This window comes from Talpa europaea (genome assembly GCF_964194135.1).
Source record: "Talpa europaea genome assembly, chromosome: 9".
NCBI lineage: Eukaryota > Metazoa > Chordata > Mammalia > Eulipotyphla > Talpidae > Talpa > Talpa europaea.
The window spans coordinates 100,656,108-100,682,635 of record NC_140076.1 but is presented as its reverse complement, the minus strand read 5'-3'; the positions used below and the strand labels follow the sequence as shown (position 1 = coordinate 100,682,635).

The 26,528-nt window shown below is 35.3% G+C and overlaps 2 protein-coding genes across 4 annotated transcripts in view; one reads left to right on the top strand and one right to left on the bottom strand.

Moving 5' to 3' along the window:
• Positions 1-4,493, bottom strand: part of TRMT13 (tRNA methyltransferase 13 homolog) — a gene marked incomplete at both ends in the record, with an annotated part of 18,993 nt that extends 14,500 nt beyond the window's left edge. Inside the window, 3 exons of the mRNA XM_084242972.1 lie at positions 1,383-1,449; positions 1,570-1,616; positions 4,347-4,493. Of these exons, the coding sequence (XP_084099098.1) occupies positions 1,383-1,449; positions 1,570-1,616; positions 4,347-4,493 (261 nt within the window). The remainder of the gene's footprint in view (positions 1-1,382; positions 1,450-1,569; positions 1,617-4,346) is intronic.
• SASS6 (SAS-6 centriolar assembly protein) lies at positions 4,389-26,528 on the top strand (the record flags this gene model as incomplete). Of its 3 annotated transcripts, none has more annotated exons than XM_084242970.1 (17): positions 4,389-4,900; positions 9,291-9,351; positions 10,884-10,963; positions 11,357-11,461; positions 12,950-13,121; positions 13,753-13,818; positions 14,642-14,761; positions 16,477-16,668; positions 18,184-18,378; positions 18,491-18,580; positions 18,659-18,838; positions 19,140-19,221; positions 20,163-20,299; positions 22,131-22,259; positions 24,601-24,698; positions 26,224-26,318; positions 26,422-26,528. In XM_084242970.1, the coding sequence occupies 17 exons, from the start codon at positions 4,836-4,838 to the stop codon at positions 26,526-26,528; spliced, it is 1,974 nt and encodes a 657-aa protein (XP_084099096.1). The 3 variants fall into 3 exon arrangements, with proteins under 3 accessions (XP_084099096.1, XP_084099094.1, XP_084099095.1); XM_084242968.1 differs by having other exon boundaries at positions 4,580-4,929; XM_084242969.1 differs by lacking the exon at positions 9,291-9,351 and having other exon boundaries at positions 4,880-4,900.

Genomic DNA, 26,528 nt, shown 5'->3' with positions numbered 1-26,528 from the left:
TGTCAGTATCATCTAGAGTTCTGACCTTGGATCATGCTTGGCTTCCTAGCTCTCGGTCAGGTCTCACCTTCTACTCACTCTCCGCTTGTATTCCATATGCTGATCATGTGAAATGCCCAGTCCCAGATACAGCTATGTATTCTCTCACTTCATGTTTTCTTCCTTGTCTGGCTGATTCTCCTTTGACTTGTAGGTTGCACCTTATGACATTTCTTTAAAGAAGCCTCCCTAATGCCTCCCACACCTTTCAACCCCTGCCCCTATATTTTAAAAGATGATTAGGCTCTCCGTCCTTAGTCTTTCGTAGTACTCTGTACTTAAATCTATTTTAACACACATAATAGTGCACTTTCTGTCTCGCCCATTAGATTATTTGTCTACTCAGCAGAATATTTAGTACAATGTTTGGCATAAGTTTTCAATAAATATCTATTAAATAAAAGTGTCTTCTCTTAGCCTGGATAACGTAAAAATTCAAAGCTTCCATCTATATATGTATCTGACTTCCAAATCTTGATTATTTGTTCTGAGTTTCAGACTCACATATCCAAATCCAAATTTCTCTCCATTCAGTCACTAGGTTTTATTGATTCCATAACATAGATATTTCTTGCATTTATTCCCCACCATTTCTATCCACTTTAAGTCTCTTATCATGTCCCACCTGAATTTAAGCAATAGGCACAAATCAGTCTTCCTGACTGACCACTATCTTCCCACACTGCTATAAGAAAATGTTTTTAAAGGTATATCTGAACACATACTTCTCCAGCTTAAATTCTTTCAGTGGTTCTCCATATCTTATAGAATAAAGTTCAAGCGCCTTGAAGGTCTCATGTGGCTTCTAAGCTTCTGCCTTGGCATATGTAGTTCTTTCCACCTATGTACCTATGACTCTTTTATCCTTTTTATTTTTTTCTAAACCAAGGCTCAGTTCAAGTGTTATTCCTTCTGAGATGGCTTTCCTATGGCCTTGGATTTAATTTTACTGCAAATATGTACTCTTCTCACATGTATACTAATTTTTTCATTGACCTTATTAAATAATGCCCACTATTCACAAGTTTACTTACTGGCCTCAGTTTCTTGAAGTCTGGGACCATAATTTACTGAAGTAAATTTAGTAGACACCAAGTAAATATTTTCATATAAATATACTTTGGAATTATTCTCTAATAACACTTTCGTTCCATAAAATTCTATGATCTGAAATAGGACTGTAAGTGGATTCAGTCTGATACTTTATGTATACTCAAATGCATTTACCATATTCAAGTCTTCTGAAGAAAGAATCTTCTTATTCATATTTGTAATCTACTAAGTGCATATAAACACTGCATGCCAAACATATCACCATTCAATTTTACTAATCAAACACTTACAGGTTTTGGCTTCTCTCTTGAGTTACATTTTTTCAAATGCCTTGCTAGTTGGTCTTCATATACTGTGCTAAATTTAAAGAGAAAATGATTAAAAATAAGACTTATGACAACTACTTTTTCCAGCACAAAAAATTATTTAAAATAAACCTGTGACAATTATTGTTTCCCTTCTCTGATCCATACTTACTGTTTTGGATCTAAAGGACACAGGATTCTTTTCCGAGAATTTTCTTCCTAACAAAGAAAAAAAATATTTATTTCAATAAAATATTAAGTTCTTACTTACAAATACTAGATATAATTTCAAGCATTTCTCAAACATGGTAATAAAAGGACACTAATAAAACATTGGCAAAATCAAATCATAGGATTTAAGAAAAAAAATCTGCAATGCAACTGATTTATGTATATACAAGGAAATATTACTCTGTACAAGGCCTGAAGCTTCAATTATGTAAGAGGTCATTTCTAAGTTACATGGATTTAACTATATGAACAAGGAAAAAATAAAGGAAAATTAATAGTGTTGGCAATTCTATCCAACATTCATACAAATCTGATGTAACATGACAGTATAATAGCTAAAACCACAAGTCAGCTGGACTGCCTAGATATGATTTTCAATTTTATCAATGCCTAACTCTAAGTCCTGAGGTATACTTACTATCTGATCTGAAAGATGGCAATATTATGTTTTACCTTCTAAGGTTAGTGTAAATTAAGTGAGCTAAGAGTTAAAGAAGTTCTGGTTATACAATAAAAGCTAAGTTCTTTCTCCATATATTTCAGTTCTGATCTGCCTCCCAGACAGATATTCAAGTTCTCCTATCAAACTCATGAAACTGTATGTATGCTTGATTTTATGGGAAAGCTAAGAGATTTTTCAGGTTTTTTTAAATACTATACGTTATTTTTATTTGCTTATTTTGAACTCTAAACTTCATGAAAGAGAAGACTATATCCGAATCCTCTGAAGCCTAATCAATGAGTGGAGAGAAAAGCACTTTTAAGATTTATTATTTGTTTAGAAACAGGTTTTCTCAACCTTGGCACTTAGGACATTTGGGCCAGATCATTCTTTTGTATGGGGGATTGCCCTGTGCATTGTAAGAGGGTTAGCAACATCTCTGGTTTTTACACATTATGTCCTGGAACACTCTTCAGTGTTCCAAGTGTCCCAAATATCTTCGAACATTGGCTAGTGCCTCTTGGAAGGCAAAATCATCCTTAATGGAGAACCAATGAGTAAAACTCCTCTAAAGATGACATTTAGGAAAAAAAAGATGGAAACAACACCCAACTATATTTTAAATTACAGATTCAGTATGATGCCTACATTGAAAACTATGTCATATTCATTACAAGCGTTTTTCCACTTTGTGCTTTGCATTCTTTCTTCAAGGAACTTGTAACAACATGACGTTATTCGTCACCAATAACAAAAAAACACCAATAACAAAAAACACCAAAAAACACCAATCAGAATTTTAAGGGCCTATTCATATTTTACTACTGTCACCATCTGCAGTCATCTTCCAGCTGTCTGGTGAAGGTTAAGTATAACAGCTTATAATAGAGTGAGGACAAAATCCTTCTCCTATCAAAGATATTATTTTCAGTCAAGAGAGGTTTGCTGGTCTCAAAACCAGTCAGTACAACAGTGGGTGAACTTCAAAGAGTTCTCCCTGTAAGTCACAGTACTCTCACATTCTACAACACAAAAATGCATGTTTCAATACACTTCACTCTAGGCAAGGGTGGGTCAAATAAAATATGAAGCAAAGCTATGGTTATGATGGATACAAGCAGATGAAGGGGGTGTGCGGGCTGACTCATACTGGATATTCCCTAGAAGGCTGCACCATCTGACTTAACAAAGATAAATAATGTAAATAGCAGTCATGAAACCAGATGTCTGACTATTCTTTTTCTATAAGATCCTGCTTCTCTTGTTCTTATTTTTCCTATTACATATATTCTAAAGAAATATACCTATATTAAGAATATAGACTGAGGGCCTCCCTGTTGGCGCAAGGGGTTAAGACGCAACCTATGTAGCTGTCTCCAGCCTCTGCAGCAAGAGTACCATCCCCGGCCAGGCAGATACCCACATGGAGCAGCAGACCTCTCCTGTCTTACTCACTGCTCCCCTCAGCAGTGTTTTTCAGTGAATCTACCTGTTCTGTTCCCCACTCTGTCTCTGGTGAATCCTCTTACCTCCCACACCTCTGGCCTGCACTCCAGCTCTTGTATAAATAAATAAATAAATCTTAAAAAAAAGAATATAGATTGCCAGTACAATTACATATACTTTGTTCATGAAAAAGAGGTTTAGCAACATCTCTGGTTCTCACATGTTACAGCCAGAACACTTCTCAGTGTTCCAAATGTCCCAAATATCTCCAGACATTGGCTAGTGTCTGCACAAAGCTGGTGTCATGAACAAAGTTGCACCCTTTCTGCTACCAATTTTAAAAATAGATTCAAGTTTTGGCTGTTTGTTTGGTGTTTTTTTTTTTTTTTACATCTTTCCTTCTCCTTTCCAGCAAAGTAGTTACAAGTGACTTTCCAAAGACTACGTTTAAGTAAAATTTGAAGTTTGAAGTTTCCCTCAACTGCCTTAGAGAGAAGCAATAATCGTTCACGAAACGATTAGAGCACAATCAAGTGAGATCTCAGCCTCTTTACCATTCTTCTTCCTAAACCATCCCTTCCCCGGAGGGAGGGGAGAGTGGGCGGAGTGAAAGATGCTAGTTTGGCGTGGAGGGGAAACCTCGCCTTGCATTCCTTGGTAAAACACTGCACTTCACTAGTGCTCAGCATCGCTCCCAGGGGGTGCACAGCTGCGTTTATTAAAGGAAAGGCTGGGAAATCCAGGGCACAGCAGCAGAAACCTGTCAGCGGGGAGGCGCCGGCCCAGAAAACTTATTTCCGACTCTCGAGAGGGGAAGAGCGATACCAGACCTCCGCGGCTCCGGCGTGTTCGCCACAGAACCTCTTCCCTGTGGCCACCACCATCCTGCAGAACCGCTTCTTCTTTTCCACGTAATAACCGCATCGCCCCTCCGCCGGAAAGTCAGTCGCGCGCGGCGTGGGCACAGAAGACGCCATACTTCAAGGCTCCCTTCAGGCGGCGAGGAACAGGGGAAGAGAGGAAAAGTTGGCAGCTTCCCGCGGGTCCCATTCCCTTAACAAATATGGCCGCCGCGGGATCCGCCACTCAGGTGAATGCCCGGAACTATCGCGCCAGTCTTTGCAAAACCGGAAGAGGCCGATGGTGGCCGGCGAGGTCCACACTTCCCCGGCTTCCCTCCGTTTCTCTTTCCCCGCCTCCTCCGCGGAAGCCGAGCGCCAAACTCAAACGCGAGCGGAGGACCCGGACGCCTTTTACCCGTGTACCGCGGGCCGGGCCTGCTGGACTCTTCGGCAAGCTAGCCGGGGCAACAGTCCACCATGAGCCAGGTTTTGTTCCAGCAGATAGTCCCGTTGCAGGTGAAATGCAAAGACTGCGAGGAGAGGTGAGGGCCGCGTCCCGCGGGGCCCGAGGGTGGCCGTTGGGGTCGGGCCAAGAGGGAAACATGGCGGCTCTGGCCAGTGGGTCTCCCCGGCCTCCCTGAGACTTAATGGTTGCTTGCCTGCCCGGCCGTTGTTTCTGGGCGCGTAAGTAAGGGTGTGAAGATCTGGGGTCCGGCCCTCCTGAATTTAATGTCAAAAATCTTTAGCTTTGAACGGGCTGGAGATTATAGAGCTCTACTACCCTCACCTTTTGACAGGTAGCAACTCTGGCCAGACAGGTGAGACGATTTTTGTGAAGGCTCCCACTGAATTCAGGGCATTAGAACTCAGGCCCTGGCTCCCAAATTTTATTCCACATTGTCTTGAATAATGTTGGAAGTCAATTTAAGCTTCAGCTTTAAAAATGTCACTTCTGTGGTTTAGTCCTTGTCTTCACGTTAGTCACTGAAAACTAGTTGTGTTTAATCGACTGCAAACAGCCGGGGAAACTAGACACTTCATTCATTCGTTTGTTAGTTGGATTAATATTACATACTTGCAAAACACCTTGCAGGACACTGCGGATACAGTGATCACGAAAAAGGGTGTTTGTCTTTGTGGAGTCTGCAGTGTAGGGGAGGAGATAAAGGCAGTTTCACCGACGAATGCAAAATTGTAAGTTTGATTAGGGAGGTGATGCTAATAGGCTCAAGTAGAGATACTTGATTAGAAGAGGTTTACAATTTTGTCTCAGTTCTCACCTTATGAAGTTCTCTGAACCTCGTTTCCACATTTGTAAAACAGGTAATATGCCTGGTTGGTTGAAGCCTACCCACATTGTTGTTAGGAGGACCAAGTGTGAAAATGTAGGTGGAAAGTAAATGGTGTGGAAATATGACATACAAAAAATAAAGACTGATTTATTGAGTTGCCAGTAAAATGAAAATATTATATAGTGCAGCTGCATATGGAGGTCTATAGGTTATTCAGTCGGTCATTCTTTTGTCCATTATGGGAACCACCTGTGACGATCCGCTATTTGAAATCAAGCTAATTCCAGTGGATGTGTTGCAAGAACAAAGTGCATAGTGGGTTTTGAGGATTTATTGACACAGACATGTAAACTACCTGTCATTTTTGTATTGATTGTATTTTAAGGTGACAGTATTTTGGATATGTTGGGCTAAATAGAATATTACTAAAAGTAATTTACCTGTTCATTTTTTTTAATTTGGCATCTGGAAATTTTAAAGTTATGTGCATGGATCTTATTTGTGGCCTCCATTGTATTTCTCTTGAACAGTACTGTTCTAGAATGATTATGGAAAAGGTGGGAGGTGTCATTTTTGAATCCAGTATTGAAACTCCTTGTTCTTTTCCATTTCATTATATTGTCATTCATAGATATCTCCTTAAACTATAATTTTATTCTTTTTACCCCTCTTGTTTCATTTGTTCCTGTAGGAAAGAGAGCCCATGGTCCAGATGGTCCATTGCCTGTCTTTGTAAATAAAGTTTTATTGGAACATAACCATTCTGTTTTATTTAAGGATTATTTATGACCACTTTTAAACTACAAAGGCAGAGATAAGTAACTGCAACAGAAACTTTATGTACTGCAAAAAAAAAAAAAAAAAACTAAAATATTTACTATCTGTCCCTGTGTAGTAAAAGTTTGTTGACCCCTGACCTCTAGAAAAAACATTCCAAACTCTTTAGTTACCTACTCAAGGCTGGAGTAGCTCAACAAATATTTGCTAATGCTTACCAGACAGTGTCCTCAGTTCTAAGAATATAAAGCTCCGACCCTCTACCCTTGTATCACCTTCTTTCCCATAAATAAAACAATATCACTGTTTTGTCCCTCAAGGGGTTAACACTTTAATAGGGGAAACAAAAAGCTTTTTCTTGGTGAGGTAGCAGAACACAGGTTAAGGGTTCAGGCTCTGGAGCCAGAATATCTGGGTTTATAGCCCTGTTCAGCCAATTATTAACTCTTTGGTTTTGTACAATTTTTTCTATTTTTTTTTTAATTCTCTGTGCTTCCCTCTTGGAGTTATTATGAGCATTAAATGAGTTAATACATATAAAAATACCTCAGACAGTACCAGGAGCATCACGAGCACTCACTAAACTTGAGCTGTTAATAAAGTGTGATTATTTCATGAAATAGTCTAAATACACTAAAATCATTCAGAAGGAAATTCTCTCAGATTTTACTCTATCTAAAGAAAAAAATGATGCACAATTTTGAAGCTTGTGGTTTGACACCTACCTACCTGCTGCTTTTCATTTATTTCCTAGGCTGCTTATCCCAATCTACTTGTTATTTTCTGAATGGACCTGCAATGTGTCCTTCAATAAGTCTGTAACTCTAAGCCAGGTTCTTCCTTCTATGGCAGAGATAATATTTACTTAAGTTTCTCTGTTAAATCAGATGATACATATAAAGTCTCATCTATGTACTCAGTACATACTTCCCTCCCCCTGTTGTAACACCATAATACAATCAGAAGCAAATCTGGGGTAAAGTCATTTAATCTGATCTCGATTTGAGGACATGGATCATGTTTATTTCTGTTTGTATCCCTAGCACCCAGCACATTACCTGGCTTAGAGTAGCTTATTTGTTTGACTTGAGAGTTTCAGATCACAGCTACCAGGTGGCAGAGGTGGGCTAGAATCCAGCTCTGCTAGTGCCAAATCTAACTGATAGGATGTTGTATAGATTTACACATTGTTCATAGTATGGCATGTGTTTTGAGAAATAAAACTTTTTATTGAGTTTTTATTTGTTTTATAGTGTTCTATGACATTGAGCATTACAACAGAAAAAATAAGATTTCAGATACCATATACTCTGAAGACTCTTATCTTTTTATAGGATATTTTTACACAGGGCTTTTGAAGTAAACATGGGGAGTATTTTTTTTTTCTTCTGAACATCTAATGTGTACAGACACATAGAATATATGCAACAATATTATTAATATGATTGGAAATTTATGTTAATATAACTCTTCAAGTATCATAAAAAACTTATTAAATAGATACTTCTTGAATTTTTTTTACAAATTTATTAAGTATGATAGGACTTTTTTAAAACTATAAATTACTAATCAAAGTTACTTATCAACTTTAATGTCACGCCATTATGGAAATCATGTACTTGAAATCATCCAAAGATAAAAACCAAAAATAAAGAGATTGTTGAGCAGAAAAAGGTCCTCACAAACCTAACTTAGTCCTCTTATATTACAAATGGAAAGTTTTGCCTCCTAAATATGCTTAATTTAAGTGAATTTGGAGTAAAACTCTAATCTGTCTCACACATATTGCTCTACTATTAGAAAAATAGAAATAAAACATTCTCATTTTAAAGATAATTCTTCCTCTCTTTGTGTTATTCATCAGCACTGCTTGTCTTTTTTCAGATAACTGGTACAGGTTGTGGCATTATACAAACTGATTTAACATCCATTATCATATGTTCAATAAGAAATTTAAACTGACACATTTTAGATTAATATAAAATTATAGGTATGAAGTCTAGATATTTCAATTTACCTTTATTCAACTACTACTGAGTTTTCCATTAACATTTACTTACTGTGTTTACACTTTTAACTCTATAAGTTGTAGAATGTAGGAAAGGTTTAAAACACATTTTCAGAGGGATAACTTAAAATTGAACAAATTCTATTTTTTCTTTCCCTGCACATCAGGTAATAACACATCTAATAAAATCATTTGAGAACCACTTGGGCAGAAATTTTTTTAAAAAACTGATTTTGACCTTTATTCCTATATTATTTAAACATTTTTGTCCAATTTATTAATAGTGTTTATGGGCACCTTAATTTACATACCTCTCTCTGATAACCGGATTCTCTAAGATGCAGTATAGAATGTGGAAAGTCATGGTTTCTCCTTTTAGGATTTAGAGTTACTCTGAAATAGATGATAAATTTGTTGGCATTATTTTTGTGGTTATATTGAACAGATGAAGTTTATGGATCTGAAAAAAAATTGTCTATGCATAAGGATAGGGAATATTATTTCCTGGTTTCTAAACATTCAAATCAAAATGATCATTTGAAATGGTAATTTTTAATTTGCAAAGTTGTTATTTAGATTTACAGTTTGTCTTTCAGTAGATGCTATTTTAGAATCAGGGCAGTAACATTTATACCAGGCTAGTACTAGGCATTCCACATCATATATCTCATTTAATCCTTACAACAAACCCATTTTATAGCAAACCAGTGTGCTCTCTAGATATCTGCTCATGTTTGGGGTGATACCTGTGGAAGATCTTGTGGCTTAAGATAGGAAACTTTAGTTAATACCGATGACAGTGATAACTCTTTTTATGTGAACATTTCTGATAGTTGGGCATATCTTTTTATACAGGAGAGTAAGTGTTAGAGTGAGCATTGAACTACAATCAGTTTCAAGTCCAGTTCACAGAAAGGTTGGTATTTATTTCTTTTTTGACCTTTGATAATTTCTATATGTTGGGCATAACTTTTTCATTTTTAAGAATGTAATACCTTTTATTACACCCATCTTGCTTTTCCATTTTGGGCCATTATGTAATTTGCAAACTTACAATGATGAATCTGCTGAGATTATTATACCATATATTTCAAAAATATATAGGATGAATTAGCGATTGGGAGAACAGTTTTTTTAGGTCTATCCAACGCATATATAAGTTGCTAAAATATATATTCCTATTCTACAGAATTGACATTTCATGGTGGCAACGTGAGACAAGAATGGGTGGGAGCACTGCATGGAGATATTCTTGAATCTTTTTGCTTTGCCTTTTGAAGGGAGACATTTAAAACATTTGTTCTATATGATTTTCATAAGTATGGGTTATTAACAGAGGTGAATACAAAATAGAGGGATAAGAACTACAGCATCTATTTTTTCTGTCAAAGCTGTTCATAAACATATTCAAGGACCTGCTAGTATCAGCTCCAGATTTTTTTGGCTTTTAGAACTTTGGGTGGATTTCAAGAAGTACTTAAATAGAAGCTGCTTTAAAAGCAGGCATTCTGAAACACTGCAAATATCCAGATTGTTCATTTTCCGGGATAGAGATTATATATTATACTTTTTACCTGTTATTCCTTATGCCTGCTGTATAGTTTATATATAGCTCTAATCATAAATGATGGAAGTTTTTCTAGGATCCTAGCAGTTCCTCAGTAGCCACAAGTAAATTTTATTTCAAAATGCAAATGTATTCTTCTTTATTAGTCCCCCGTCATAGGTCTGTACCTGTTTTCCTTACACCCACCAAGGTTTTCTGAAGAACACCCACATCTGTGGGCTTTTTTGTCTGCTTTACCTACAGTCATGATCTGCCACATTTTAAATTTTCCAGTAAAGTGGTCTTTATGAAAAGTACCTAATTCATTTGAAACTGAAAACAGATGGGGTTCCATTTCAGAGGCCACTTGGAATAGCAGAAAATAGGTCCTTGCGAAGAAGCCTTGGCAACATGACATCTGATACCCGTCCTCTGCCCGAGAGCCAAATGTTCCTTTTTCTCCTGGGGTGGATGGTTGATTGTTTCTGTTGGCGTATTAGCCACTTTTAAAATGCCAGACAGTTACTTGAAGGAAACTGAAAATATAATTGAATATGGTCAGTGGTGAAGAATATTTTTGTCCTAGTATCTTAGTGCAATGAAGACGAGGTCTAAATATTCCGAAGCCACTGGTAGGATGATATTACTAAACTTTCATCTTTTGAAATTGAATTAATTTTTATAGATACCCCCCCAATGCAGCTCTCAAGGAGCAGAATATTTATCCTGATTTAATATTCTAGGTTTCCAGGACAAATGGAAACCCAGCAACATCAAAAAACAAAGCCATCTGAAGGATAATGGTGATTCATTGATGTTGTTGGAAAATGTCACTTGCAGGAAGGAAGAAATTACTCTAAAAGCCAGATGTATTGGAAAAAAAATAACTGTCTTTCTTTTAGGATCTAATTATTCGTCTGACTGATGATACTGACCCATTTTTTCTGTATAACCTTGTTATATCTGAGGAAGACTTTCAGAGGTAACTAATTTTTTTCTATTATCTTTAATCTAGGAATAAGTAACTTTCTAGATTTTATGAATATATGGTACTGTTCTCTTTGACACACATACCTAATGGGAACATTTAAGTATTTTTGGGAACACTATCCTATAACTACTCAGGACGTTTTGAAGCATTCATGCATTACCAGGTTTTTGCTTAACACAAGTCAGAAATTTTGAGCTTTAACTTAATTTATTGACTTTTCCCCCTTACCTTTGAATAAATGCTATAAAAATCAAAGCTCCTTACTTAGTTCTTGATTATAGTGGGTATTCAGTAAATTAAAAAAAAAGATTTTCAGGGATTAATTATAATTGAAGATACTAACTACATTTTAAAAAAAATTTTTTTCCCCTGTCTTCCATGTAGTTTAAAATTCCAGCAAGGTCTTCTTGTAGACTTCTTAGCTTTCCCCCAGAAATTTATTGATCTCCTTCAGCAGTGTACTCAAGAACAAGCCAAAGAAATTCCAAGGTAAGTCTCATGAGAACTCTGTATCTTTAAACATTTCTAAAGACAAACTCTTTGATAGACAACTTGACGGGAACATATTTTCTGTAAGTACCCTTGTCTACTTCAGAAATTGGAATTAGGGCTCTGTTAAATCTCACATTTTAAGAAATCATGATTAAAATCAGAAATACATTAGACCTTAATTTTTTTAATATCTTGACAAAGACTTTTCACAAGTTACTCGAAAACAGCATGAAAAAAGGGGCCTCCCTGGTGGTGCAAGGGGTTAAGCACCGCACTATGAAGCAATCCGCAGCCTCTGCAGTACAAGTTCCATCCCCGGCCAACCAGGGAGCAACCCACATGGTGCAGCAGACCTCTCCTGACTCGCCTGCTGCTCCCCTCAGCAGTGTACTTCAGTTGATCTGCCTCTTCTGTTCCTCGCTCTGTCTCTGCTGAATCCTCTCACCTCCTGTATCTCTGGCCTGTACCCAGCTCTTGTGTTCATAAATAAATCTTTAAAAAAAAAATTGTTAAAAAAAAAAAGCATGAAATCTTCTTATAATTAACTTGTTAAAACAGAAGAAAATATTGTGTGTGTGTGTGTGTGTATTTATTTTCTTGTGGTCCTAGTGCCTGATCCTTCATTGTAAAATTCATCAATCTTTTATCTGTTGGTTGTATCAATTAATGATTGTTGTTTGAATCAATGATTTCATTAGGAATTAAAAAATTGTGCATTTTTCTGTTATTCTTTATTAGGTATAATTCTTCTATAGAGAAGAACTTTCATCAATTAGGGCTGTTTTATTACCCTGAAAATTCATACAAAAAAGGATAAGTGCTAACTTTTTAAAATTCTAACTTTTATTTTTTGTTATTTATTTTTTAAAGATTTATTTATGCATACAAAAATTGGGGTACAGGCCAGAGATGTGAGGGGGGAGAGGATTCACCAGAGACAGAGTGGGGAATAGAACAGGCAGTGACTGAAATACACTGCTGAGGGGAGCTGCGGGCGAGACAGGAGAGGTCTGCCCCACCATGTAGGTTGCTCCCTGGCTGGTTGGGTATTGAACTCATGCTACAGAGGCTGTGGATTGCTTCATAGTGTGGTGCTTAACCCCTTGCGCCACCAAGAAGGTCCAATTCTAACTTTTATATTATGTATTTTTGGAATGACAGTTGTTACTCCAGTTACTTTCATGGCTTCAGTTTTTGGTTTGTTTTTGCTTTCAGTTTTTTTTGCTTTCTTTTATTTGTCTCACATGACTCATGGGGATTATTTTCTGTGTTCCAATTGGTCCTTTTAATTTTTTTCCTGCCCAATTTATCCATTTTATCATTTACGTTAGTTTATCCTGTTTTGCCATCAAGACTCTTTTTATGTTGACCTCTGGGATGCCAACTTGCCATCTTTGTTGATACTTCTAAGTAAAGGGGCTCAGTGTTCAATGGGAGAGTTTCACTATCATAAATGTATTAAAACGTGATACTTTCTTTCCAAAGATTTTTGCTACAATTAGTGTCTCCAGCAACCGTTTTGGATAACTCACCAGCTTTTTTAAATGTGGTAGAGACGAATCCTTTTAAGCATCTTACACACCTCTCACTAAAACTTTTACCTGGAAATGATGTGGAAATAAAGAAATTTCTAGCAGGCTGTTTAAAATGTAGCAAGGTAAGATTTAAATTTTATTTATTTTTAAATAAGTATCAAGGGTTTTTTGTCTTCTAAGTTTTTATAAATACATTCACAAATTTTAATGACAATTGTGTGCATTAAATGATTTTTATTTAATTAAGGTACAGTGAGGATAGAACTGGACTAGGAATTGAGAAACTTAAGTCTGGGGGGTTTTTCTATTTTTCTGTGACCTTGGCCAGGTCTCCTAAACTCTTGGAGTCATGGTTTAATCAGTTGGTAGAAATGAGTGGAAATAAATATCTCTTTCCTATCTGAAGTGAGATAAAATAAGTGAAAATGTCTTGAAAATTACAAAATGCTAACTATAAGAGGCATAGAAAACAAGGAAACAACATTGGGATGCCCTGTAAGAGTTTTCAAAATCTTTTTAGTCAAATGTATCAGTGCATTGAGATCAGTGTATCTCAAAATTTAATGGTACACAAATCTTTTAGGAATATTGTTAGTGCAGATTCTTACTCAGAAGACCTGAGGTAGAATCTGATATTCTGCATTTCTAACAACTTCCAGGGTGATGCTGATGTCATACTTTGCTACACTTTGAGTAGCATAGCTACAGATGTTTAAATTATAAACATCATAATTTTATTATTTTTATAAATAGGAAGAAAAATTATCATTGACGCAATCTCTGGATGATGTTACTAGGCAACTGAATTTCACACAAAAGGTAATTCATAATTCATTGAATGTCTTTGTAAGTCATCCAAACTTTGGCTCTGAACTGCTTCTTGAATCAAATTCAAGCTTTTATGTTTTCTTTTTTTCAAGCATACTGCCATTGAATTCCTTTTCCCTTGCTCTACCAGATAATTATTTTAATCTGCCTCTTGCCTAGGTATTTTATTCCATCCAAACAATTCAGTTATCCAGTGTATGACATGTTCCTGCCAATTCTTCAGTAAATAAGATATAGTATCTGTCACAAGTTAGTTCTTTCTTCTTTTATTCACCTTATTTCTCTTGTCAAAAATGGCTTTTCATCTTTTAATACCTATTGCTTCCTTAGGTTATGTTTAGAATTAATTCCTCTCTTAGGCTTAATCATCATTTTGGTCATAGCTATAACCCTCTTGCCCCTAGTCCTTGAAATTAAGGATCAAGGTATCTGATAAATTGCATTACTTAAGGCAATAAATACTCGGGCATTACGTGGCCCATCTTGGGAACGTGTGTTACTAGATTTTATGTGTATAAGTGAACTACTCCATAACTGATTTATACCACCCTGGATTGTTCTACTTCTTAATGTCCAAGTTGCTAAAGAGCCAGATTTAGGTAAAAGGTTAAATAAAGGTAGTTAAGCTTGACCTATTGGCAATAAAAGTTACTTTTATTTTAATCAAATTTCCTCAACTACAAAAAAATCTGAAGGAAAAGCTTTGACTATATCTTGTAAAACTGTGATTCCATTTTCTTAAATATTGCTGTGTTCTACTCTAATTACATATTCAAGAGACTGTCTTAATATTTTGTATTGAATTCTAATACAGACATTATCAGAAAAAATCCAAGAATTAGATAAGCTGCGGAATGAATGGGCAGCACACACAGCAGCATTGTCCAGTAAGCATTCTCAGGAACTGACAAGTGAGAAGGAAAAAGCTTTGCAGGTATGAGCATTAGAAGAAGCTGGAAAACTATATTGTTACTGCATTTAGATATTTTATTAATTGTAAAAGTAATATAAGGTGGTCGGAAAAGTCATACGCATTTTTGCTTGAAAAACAGGAAAAATATGTCATGGCTTTTCCGATGATCCACTATTTGCTTTAAAATTTTCAAATGTTACAGAAGTGTATAAAATTAAAAAACTGTCCTTTAAAGTTTTACTACCCATCAATAACCAATACACATTTTGATGTTTTTTCTATATATAGATTTTTCTCTATGTAAATAATATATTATTTATAGCATTTGCATTTATAATTTGAGGTGTGAATTATACATAATTACACATATATGCTTACACGTAGTGGGTTTCATATTTTATGTTATTGAGGTCTTGTATTTCACTATATGCTGATGAGGGCCTACTATATATATTGATTGTAACTTTTTTTAGCCCTAACATGACGACAAATAACATTCTTTTGCCAGTTTTTTTAATGATGGCATAGAATTCATTATTTGGATATAAGTTATTTAACTACTTACCCAATTCATGGACATTTAAATGCCTCAAAATTTTGGTTACTGCGGACAGTAGAGCAATGAGCAGTCTCTCTTCCTAGAAGTAAGATTGCAATATACCCATATAAATTACTGATGGATATTGTAAATTTGCCACCCAAAGAGACTGTATGAAGTGGAATCTGTATATTGTTGCTAACCTTTTACTATTTGCTACTTGTGAGGTGTTAAGGGAGAATTGGATTTAATTTATTCCTTAGCTTTTTAGTGAAGATAAGTGTTTTTTAATATGACTGGCTATTTTCTTTTTTTTTTTTTTAAGATTTATTTATTTATGTATACAAGCACTGGGTACAGTCAGAAGCGTGGGGCGGTGAGAGAATTCGCCAGAGCCTGACTGGTTATTTTCATTTCTTCAGGATTATTTCTTAGTATTTTTTCTTGCTTTTTCTGAGTGACTATCATTTTCAACTGCTTTGTAGGGTGGGTTTCTTTACTTTTATATCAAAGCTTCTTTAATATTAACTATCAAATTAAAATTCAGAAATTATACCACCCTCTTAGGTTGTCTTGTGTGTCTTACCAGTCTACATCATACATCTTATAAGAGGTTATCGATCTTCTGGCTTCTGTCATCATTGATTAATTTGCTTGTTCTGGAACTTCATCTAAATAGAAACATACAGTATTATTTGTATGTTCCAAATATACAAGCTATAACACTAAACTAATGGACAATACCTTACTGGTTTTGTAAGTCCAGATTTTTTTTTTTCTGTCTAAAATATGTACACTGATTGTAAAAAACTGAAAGTATATAATGGTGTTTCAAACAAATACTGAAAGTTCCCTTAGATAGCCACTCTTTCATTTTGCACAAATAGGTTCATATAGTATGAACCCATATATATTTTATGTCATTTTTTACTTAATCATATATCATTCTTCCCTTAAGAGACTATTACTTCTAAACATATGTAGGTTTAGAAGTAGATATTATGAACATGATCATAGTGGTAAATTTGCCTTTATTGATCTTACTTTTTCCTTTCATAATTGACGTGACCCTCTTCAAAACAGGAATATCTAATAATTAATATTAAGGACAAGTAATAAAGATTATTTTTTTCTTCATCTTTTCCATATTTTGAATTTTTCTCTTTAAATTTTCCTACTAAATTTTTAATATATATAGGCACAGGTCCAACACCAGCAACAGCATGAACAACAGAAAAAAGATTTAGAAACACTCCATCAACGAAATATCCAGCAGCTACAAAACAGATTGTCTGAGTTAGAAACTGCTAATAAAGACCTAACTGAGAGGAAATACAAAGGAGACTCCACCATCAGAGAACTGAAAGCAAAACTGTCTGGTGTTGAAGAGGTATTGAATATTGTATTTGATTCACACATCCCTTCCCCTCTACATTTGAAAGAACATTTTCATTTCATTACTTTATTATTTGTGTAGGTGGTGTCCCTCTGCCAAATAATAGTTGCCTTCACTTGTTGCTCCTCTTCGCCTTTCACACCAGTTTGTAAAACACTTCATTTTTCATAGTGTAGTTTAAATATTTTCATTGTATAGTTTAAATATTTCATAATAGTGCTGTCTGAGTTCTTAGTCCTGAAACTGTTCCATGTGTAAAGACTGCTTCATGATGTTGATTTTTACATATTCTAATTGTGTTCTAATTATGCTAATTTCTTCTAATTACATTAAATTATGCCTTTTAGGCACTAGTGCTCTAGAAATAGTAATTGCTACTATTTATTGAATGTTATATGCCACACAATATGCTAAGCAATTTACATAAGGGTTTTTGTGAAGATTAAATGAAATATTTTGTAAAGTGTTTATCTCTTCTGTTAGGCAAATGAGGGAACTTAAATTTAGGTAAGTTAATTCCCAAGACCGCAAAGAGGAGCAGGGATTTGTATTTGAGTTTGTCTAATACCAAAGTCTTTACTTCTAAAACCATTTTGGCATAATTATAAAATTATTCTGTAAAGTTTTTGTTAAAAATGAAAATTATCTAGTAATACCGTACACTCAATTTTTGTGTATTGGTGTCATTTGAGTTAGTATTAGCTGGTTGGGAAATAATATAGTCTAGATTTTTTTAAGTTTAGTTTTAATTAACAATTATTGTTGTCTTGATTTTGCTTTAAAGAACGCACCAAAAAGGAATCCAAAAATATTTACATATATGTTGAGTTGGGAAGATACTTGCACTATATATGAATAAGGTAGATTAAAAACTGCACAATGTGGGCTCTTTAAAAAAATAAATCTCTACATAGGTGACATAGGGGAAAAAATGTCAACTCTGGAGCATGACTCTCACCCTTGGCTACTCTTAGAACCAGTTGAAGACTCATAAATGTCCGACAGCACAGTCCATAGGTCTCACTAAATCAGAATTTGGGGCCATAGTACCAGGCATCAGTAGTTGTGAAAGCCACTCAGGTGATTTCACCATGCAAACTAGCTGAGAAGCTCTATTTAGATGATAGGGCTTTTAACCTATTTTTATATATTTTGTAATTCTTTTATATAATGAGCATTTATTACATATTAAGTGACATTTTAAAATGTAAATTTCATGACATTGGAAAATTATGTTGCTAGTTTTAAAAGTTATTGTAACTTATTCATAAATCAGGATTGTTTTAATTTTTCTTAGAATGATTGAATTAGATTTAGTGTATTTACAATTATATTCCAAATCTACAAGGTTTATATACTTCTAGAGACTTTCATAAACATTTAAAAAAGTCAGTACTAGAATTTTAAAATTATTTAAAAGAGCTTTTATATTTTAAACATCTTAATTATAAATAATCAAACTAAACTAATTCCCTTTTTCATGGTGTATCATTTTCCTCCCTCCTTTAGGAGCTCCAGCGAACTAAGCAAGAAGTCCTCTCTTTGCGAAGAGAGAATTCCACCCTAGACGCTGAATGCCATGAAAAAGAAAAGCATATTAATCAGCTACAAACAAAAGTGGCTGTTTTAGAACAGGAAATCAAGGATAAGGACCAGCTTGTTTTAAGAACAAAAGAAGCATTTGATACAATCCAGGAACAAAAGGTCTGCTTTAAAATTTTCTAAACAAATTGATGATCACATTTATAAACAATGTTTTTTTTCCTAAACAAACATAAATTCTCTAATTGTTCATTTTTTAAAAACTATATACCAGGTGGCTTTAGAAGAAAATGGTGAGAAAAATCAGGTACAACTGGGAAAACTTGAAGCCACAATAAAATCATTGTCAACAGAACTTCTTAAGGTTTGTTTTTAAAAACTTAATAGAAAGTAAACATTTGATTAGAGTTTGTGAAGATACACATATGAAGCTCTTTTACAGGCAAATGAAATTATCAAGAAGTTACAAGGGGATCTGAAAACTTTAATGGGTAAATTAAAATTAAAAAATACAGTTACTATTCAACAAGAAAAACTCTTGGCTGAGAAGGAAGAAAAATTACAAAAGGAACAAAAAGAATTACAAGATGTTGGACAGTCGCTCCGAATTAAAGAGCAGGAGGTAATTTTTTGTTTGTTTGTGTGAGATTGTTTCCAAGATAATAACAAATTTCCTCATTGATTTTTGTTTTTCAAAAGAACGTGATTAGATTCAAAAGATAACCTATTTTTATTTGTAAAATTATGACTCAAATAAGTTGAGTATATATAGTGTAGGTCTACACACATTTTATTATGTGGGTGAGCTAATAATATCCTTTATTCTTTAATAATTATTAAGATAATCAGCTATTAATAGTAAGCTATTTCTTCAGTTTTTATTTTTGCCTTTATTATAATTACTGTGTGGATTGACATTTCAGGTATGCAAATTACAAGAACAGTTAGAAGCTACAGTTCAAAAACTTGAAGAAAGCAAACAGCTTCTAAAAAATAATGAAAAGTGTAAGTATCTTATCTTTTATTTAAATGAAGTACTTTTATTCTTAAGCTGAAAATTTTATTTGAATTCATATATTGCTATATGCAGATAATTCTGCTTGAAATATACTGTTTTAATGGTTTTGCTTTAGTAAATTATTATCTACCTTATAAAACATCATCATGGGCCTCCCCTGTGGCGCAGCGGTTGAGCACTGGGCTGCAAAGCTGCCCGCAGCCTCTGCAGCGCTGGTTTGATCCTCGGCCACCGGCGAGAGTCCCACTTAGCACGCAGACCTCTCCTGCTGCGCCCTCTGCTCTCCTCAGCAGTGTACTTCGTCATTCTGCCTGTTCTGCTCCCCGCTCTGGCTCTGGTGAATTCTCTCACCTTCCTGCACTTCTGACTGTACTCAGTGCTTGTATAAATAAATCAATAAATCTTAAAATAAAATTAAATAAATAAAACATCATCATTATGAAGAAAACCATATCACATGTATCAATAACCCAAAATTAAAAGTATAAAAAGTTTTCACTATATTTTTTAAATTTTTCTTTCATTTTTAATTTCTCTGTTTACCTGATAGTAATAATATGAATTATTTGGAACTGAAATAGAAGAGTAATCCTGTAACTAATATTTTCTGTGTCTAGTATTGGTATTCAGATATGAGTGTGAATTTCAAATAAACTGTAAGGTATCATTGTAGAGGGAAAAAACCTTTAAAGAGATTGTTGACTAGCACAAATATGTTTCTGATAGTATTAGAAAAAGGAGTTCTGTATGGCAGTTGCTAAGATTAGAAACAATAATGACAAAATTTGAATGAACCTATATTTTCATGTGACATAAGGTAGTTTTAAAAACCTAAAAATTGCACTATTGGTTTTAAATGTTTAAAATGATTACAAAATTAAAAAGTTTAATAAAAAATTTACCTTCTTTCTTGTTCTTTATATTTAAGTAATCACATGGTTAAATAAAGAACTAAATGAAAATCAACTAGTGAGAAAGCAAGATGTATTGGGATCTTCTGCCACTCCACCTGTACATACTAGTAGCAACATAATCAGAAGTGGAATTTCTCCTAACACTAATGTGGTAAGATTCAAATTAACATGTGACTACTCTTAGTAAATTTCCTCAGACAAAAAATAATCCCAGATTGTTAGAAAGTCTCCACGACAGGTGCTGGTACTGGTGTGGTTGGAGTCCTACCATTAACTGCACTCAGGTAGTTTAAGTTGTACTTGGAAGTGAGACATAAAGTTATACTTGCTCTTAAAGAGGCTGTCTGTTAAGGGCACATTTCTTTGTAAGATTTTAGTGGATATAAAAATCAGTATTAACTAAAATAATGCCGAATGTGCTGAAAAACTTCCAGACACATGCATACACTCATGCACAGACAGATGTGTGTACATGTACAAGTATCTGGAAGGCCTTGAGAAGGGAGAAGAGGGCTTGGACTCAAATTTGGAACTCTAATGGAGGCACCTAAATGGAATTCTTTCAAAAAAAGAAAAAAGAGAAAAGCTTTCTTGCCAGAATTGTCAGTTCTAGATTCTAGGAAAAACTGGTTTGTAACCTTTCTAGCTCCCAGCATCAGGTCTCTTCCTTTTTCCTTATAGGAAATAAGATGCAAGGGAAAAAAAAGTAGCTCCGTGTGCTTGGCAGCTGACTTGGTACCATGAGATGGGCCTAGGTGTGACAGGAACAAAGCATTTCACAGAATGTCGGTATCAGATGTGGCTGACATGATGGATCAAGACTGAAAAAGACCACTCTAATAATCAAGTCTGAACACACAGAAATATGAGCATTGCCACAAACCACAAAAATGGGCAAATATCCTCTTATTCTGGCCAACATAATTGACTGCTGCTTCATTACCAATTAGTTTTGGCCTTAATACGTTCCTCCTGCCTTCATAGATGAGATATATTCAGATGTTCATCATACACTTACCTTATTTCTTGATGGCATCTGATTCATAGCAAAGCCCAGCTTTCCTAAACTGTCCCTTAAATCCTCTAACCCATGCCTAAGTCCAATAAACTAGTCCCTTTTAATACCTCTTACTAAAATACCTCATGATTTCATGTGGTGTTCAGCTTCCCTCATTGCAAGAGGAAATACAAACCCAACATATATACCCATGTTTCTGGTGGTTATTGACCCACCATATATACTCATGTTTCTGGAGTCCATTGGCAGAGGGTTTAAAAGTCAAGTGCCCAATTGAATTTTTAGTTTACGCCTGGTAAATCAGACAGTACTTGGTGTTTATAGAAGGGAAAGAATTTCTGCTGAATTGCACAGAAGTGTGAAAAGAAGTGTTTGCAAACTTGAAAACACTTGACAGGCTTAACCTTGATTGATGATAAATGTGTGAAAGGTATTTTTGCCATAAAGCCACTGATAAACATAATTGCTTTTTAAGGTTTGTGTTTCTACTACCTGCTTATAAAAGTTAACTGTTCTCCTGACCTTGGTTAATTGTGGTGTTACTATATGGAAAACTAGTAATCATGCAAATTATTGTCTCAGTCCACTGAAGAACACTGATCTTGTTTTTATTCAGACAATCTGGCAGAAAATAATTTTTGTTTTGTTTTTGATTGATCTGTGACTCCACCTGCCTCTTCCACCCTTTTCAGGAATGAGAGGCCAACAAGGTACTGACACGATTGAGAGATCTTTGTTTTAATTCAAATTCCAAGGCAGGTCCAGTGGTTTGTTTGTCTGAGCTTGCACAGACAATCTGAAAAGCCTTCTAGGCCAAGTTTTTTGTTGTTATGAGAAACAAAATTGGCCTCTGATAGTGGTCTTAACTATAAATTTTTATAACCGATGTTAATCTCTCCTAGGTCAGCCACTGCTGTTTAGCACTAATTTCTCATCCTTAACCATTTTTGTGTTTTAATTTTAGGTTGATGGTAGACTGGTTTACCCTACTTGTGGGGTTGGTTATCCTGTCTCATCTGCATTTGCATTCCAAAATTCCTTTCCTCATCCTCTATCTGCCAAAAACACCATCCATCCAATTTCAGGACCAAAGGTATCCAAGTTAAATGATAATTTTTTTAAAAGTTGTATGTGTTTCTTAAAATTCATTTATTTTTAGTTCAGTTGTTAATTAATAGATTATATATTACTGAATATTTGGTATATATTCTTAAGGAAAATACTATATGCAGTATGTGATAAATCTAAATCACTATGTAAAAATCTGGACATCAGTTTACTTAAACTTTATTTGTTCCTATTCATGCTCTTCCTTTTTTATTCATTATTATATCTCCTACAATTATCAAACTTAACTAGGATCACCACTTTCATACTGATAGTTTCTTAGCTGTAGTGACAGTTCTGGATTACATTGCCAAGATTTAAAGGCCTGGTTGGAGAGACTGATAGCAAATTCTGAAGTTTTGGCAACATTTTCTCAAATTGCATATGCTTAGTCATCCTTCCAATCCTTGATTAATTTGCTAAAACTTTTTTCTGTTATCCTGAGTTCCTAAACATCATCATTATTGCTACTGCTTTAGGTTTATACATTCTTCTCAGATGTGTTAAAATTTTATTTTCAGAATTTGATCCACTCAACCCAGCTAATGATTTTTTTTTTTCCATTCCAAACTTCAGATACACAAATTGATTTTTTTCCTGTATCATGGAGACAAATGCTTTGAAAAGACTATATTTTACAAAATACAGAACTGAGGACTTTAAAACTGCTGTTACGAACTCTGTCAAATTAGTTTTGGGCTGTCCCAGGCGAGACAGTAGAGGTCTGCTGTGCCATGTGGGTCAGCTCCCTGGCTAGAGATTGAACACCTGCTGCAGTGGCTGCCAATAGCTCCATAGCGCTGGCCTAGACACCAGTTCTTCTACACAAAATAAATAAAATCTTTAAAAAAAAAAAAAAAGAAGCATAAATAATACATGCCCACTGTTCTATGCCTTGCTTTTTTCATTTAATATTATTATGAGGGGGCCTCTGTGGTGGCGCAAGGGGTTAAAATGCAAACTATGAAGCCATCTGCAGCCACTGGAGCATGATTTGATCCCTGGCCAGGGAGCTACTCACATGGCGCAGTGGACTTCTCCTGACTTGCCCGCAGCTCCTCTCAGCAGTGTATTTCAGTCAATCTGCCTGTTCTGTTCCCCACTCTGTCTCTGGTGAATCCTCTCACACCTCATACCTCTGGCCTATACCCCAGTTCTTATATGCGTAAATAAATAAATCTTAAAAAAAAAAGTTATTATGAGTAGGTCCATTTCCATATATCAGAATGTAAGTTTTTCGTTTTTTTAAAATAACTGCTAAGTATTTCTGTATATAAATATACTGGGATTAATTAAACTAGTGCTCTGTTAATGATTAGGTTGTTTTCAATCTAGGTATTCATGCTTTAGCAACTATCTTTGTGGCCTTATACAATAGATTTAGATGATAATTTTTTTTTAATATTTTCCTTTTTTTAAAGATTTATTTATTTATACAAGAACGGGGGTACAGGCCAGAGACACGGGAGGGTGAAAGGATTCACTGGAGACAGTGGGGAGAAGAAGAGGCAGACGGACCAAAAGCACTGCTGAGGGGAGCAGCAGGCACAAAAGGAGAGGTCTGCCACGTCATGTGGGCATCTCCCTGGCCAGCCAGGAATTGAACTCTCACTGCAGAGGCTGTGGACAGCTTCACAGCACAGCGCTCAACCTGCTGCACCACCAGGGAGGCCCATATGATAAATTCTTAAAAGTAACTGAATCAAAAGCATTTTTGCTATCTGGTGACTGATTGCTAATTAGTATTTTTTTGTTTTCTCTTATAAAATTTTTGGTCATTCCTTTTAATCATTTTTTTTTTGTTTGGGATACTTAACCCTTATAAAATGATGTTTTCTTTATATATTCTGGACACTAGACAGCTTTGTTATAGATTAACTTATTTTTTCCTTCCCTACTTTGTCTTTTTACTTTCTGGGGTGCTTTTTTTTTTTTAATTTAAAACTTTACTAAGGCATGATTTAATTCCATAAAATTCTCCCATCATTAAGTTTCTACTTTTCAATACTTAACTTGTAATCAATACAGAGTTGTAGAACCATCAAAAAATGGTCCAATTTTCAAGCATCTATGTTTCCCCAAAATGTCCCCTAGTGCATGTTTGTAGTTGATTCACATTCTTCCTTGGATGACAGGAACTTTTTTGGCAAGGAGAAATAGTTTTCTTTTTATTAAATGTTCTCAAATGTGTTTGTGTTAAGAATTATAAGTTGAACTTGTACTTCTGTGGTCTAGATTTATCAGAAAACAAATGTAGCCACATATATCTCCATATAGAACTATGTTATCACTAATTTGTTTATATGAGCTGTTTTCCCTCTTCACAGGTTCAGTTTAACTTGCAATTTACGAAGCCAAATACATCAGTAGGCGATATTCAGTCAGGAACAGCTGTTAGTATGCCATGTTCCACTGATAAGGAGAAGTAAGTACTTATTGACCTAAAATTTAATGTTTACAATTTTGAGTCATCTTAGCAAGAATTACTGGTACTTTCTATGATGTGTACTCCTTTATCTGACATTTTAAGTTGCTGGTAGATAGAACTCTTTCTAATTCCTAATGATCAGCATTTTTGTTTTCATATATGACTTGTCTTGATGCACTCCATTTTTCTCAGTTATCGCTTACATTGCAATCTTACCCCACCTCTCTGGCCTTAATTCAATGGCTCATCTAAAACTGGGACCAAGATGGATTTTAAGATAGTTAATATTTGTGAGCCTCCCTTTTATAAAAGGTCAGAATTCCTTGAAGTCTTAAGATGTACTTATTTGTTATATTTAACTTCACAGTTTAAGAGGCAGAGCAACTGGAATTCACATTAATGGTACACCACTGTATGTTTATATATTTAACTATATCATACATACCAAGAGCAATTCCGTTGATACATACAGAAAATATGAAGATCATATTTGTGGTACAAAATCAAGCATAAGGGGCCTCCCCGGTGGCGCAGCGGTTGAGCGCTGGGTTGTGAAGCTGCCCGCAGCCTCTGCAGTGCCAGTTCGATCCCCGGCTGCTCCCCGGCCACCGGAGGAGGGTCCCATGTGGCGCGCAGACCTCTCCTGCGGCCCGCTGTTCCCCTCAGCAGTGTACTTCGGTCCTTCTGCCTGCTCTGCTCCCCGCTCTGGCTCTGGTGAATTCTCTCACCCTCCTGCGCTTCTGACTGTACCCAGTGCTTGTATAAATAAATAAAAATAATAAATCTTAAAAAAAAAAAATCAAGCATAATCATGTCCATAAAATTAGAATTTTGAGAACTGGTGCTGTTATTTGTTAGCTAGTTATTAGTGTTTAAAAAAATGACTTTAAAGCACTACAAAATTTTGAGAAGTTTTTGTTGAAATCATTTTAAACAGGATGAGATAGAAGTTATTAATAATGATCTTCATTTCCCACACATTGCTTATCCCAACTCTTAGAATTTTTAGGGTTTTTTAAATTATAATTTACTGGGAAGGGCATATTGGCTTAAGTATGTATAAATTATTTGCTTAGAAACCAATAAAGCGGGCCTCCCCGGTGGCGCAGCGGTTGAGCACTGGGTTGCGAAGCTGCCCTTGGCCTCTGCGGCGCCGGTTCGATCCCCGGCTGCTCCCCGGCCACTGGAGGAGGGTCCCACATGGCGTGCATACCTCTCCTGCCGCCCGCTGCTCCCCTCAGCAGTGTACTTCGGTCCTTCTGCCTGTTCTGCTCCCCACTCTGGCTCTGGTGAATTCTCTCACCCTCCCGTGCTTCTGACTGTACCCAGTGCATGTACAAACAAAAACGAACAAATGAATAAATAAATAAAACATGCCTCTATAAAAAAAAAAAAAAAAAAGAAACCAATAAAGAATGTAATTTGAATAAAGCTATAAATATTTGTTATCTTATGTATAGTATATATAAAATTAACTACTAAAGTCAGTCATGTTTAAAATAGTTACTTTTTTCTTTTTAAGTGGTGAAAATTTGGGGCTGGAATCCAAATATTTGAAGAAAAGGGAAGATAGCATTCCTTTACGAGGGCTCAGCCAAAATCTATTCAATAACCAAGGTGAGAAGATATTTCCGAAATGGATTGTTCACTGTGGTTTGATTAAATGTACATATAAAAGGTTAAGGGAAGGCAAATGACCTTTTTTTGTCCTCATGTGTAGATCATCAAAAAGAAGGCACGTTAGGAGCATTGCAGACATCTTCAAAACCAGCGGTCCTCCCTTCCACGTCTTCAGCCTATTTCCCAGGGCAGTTACCAAACAGTTAA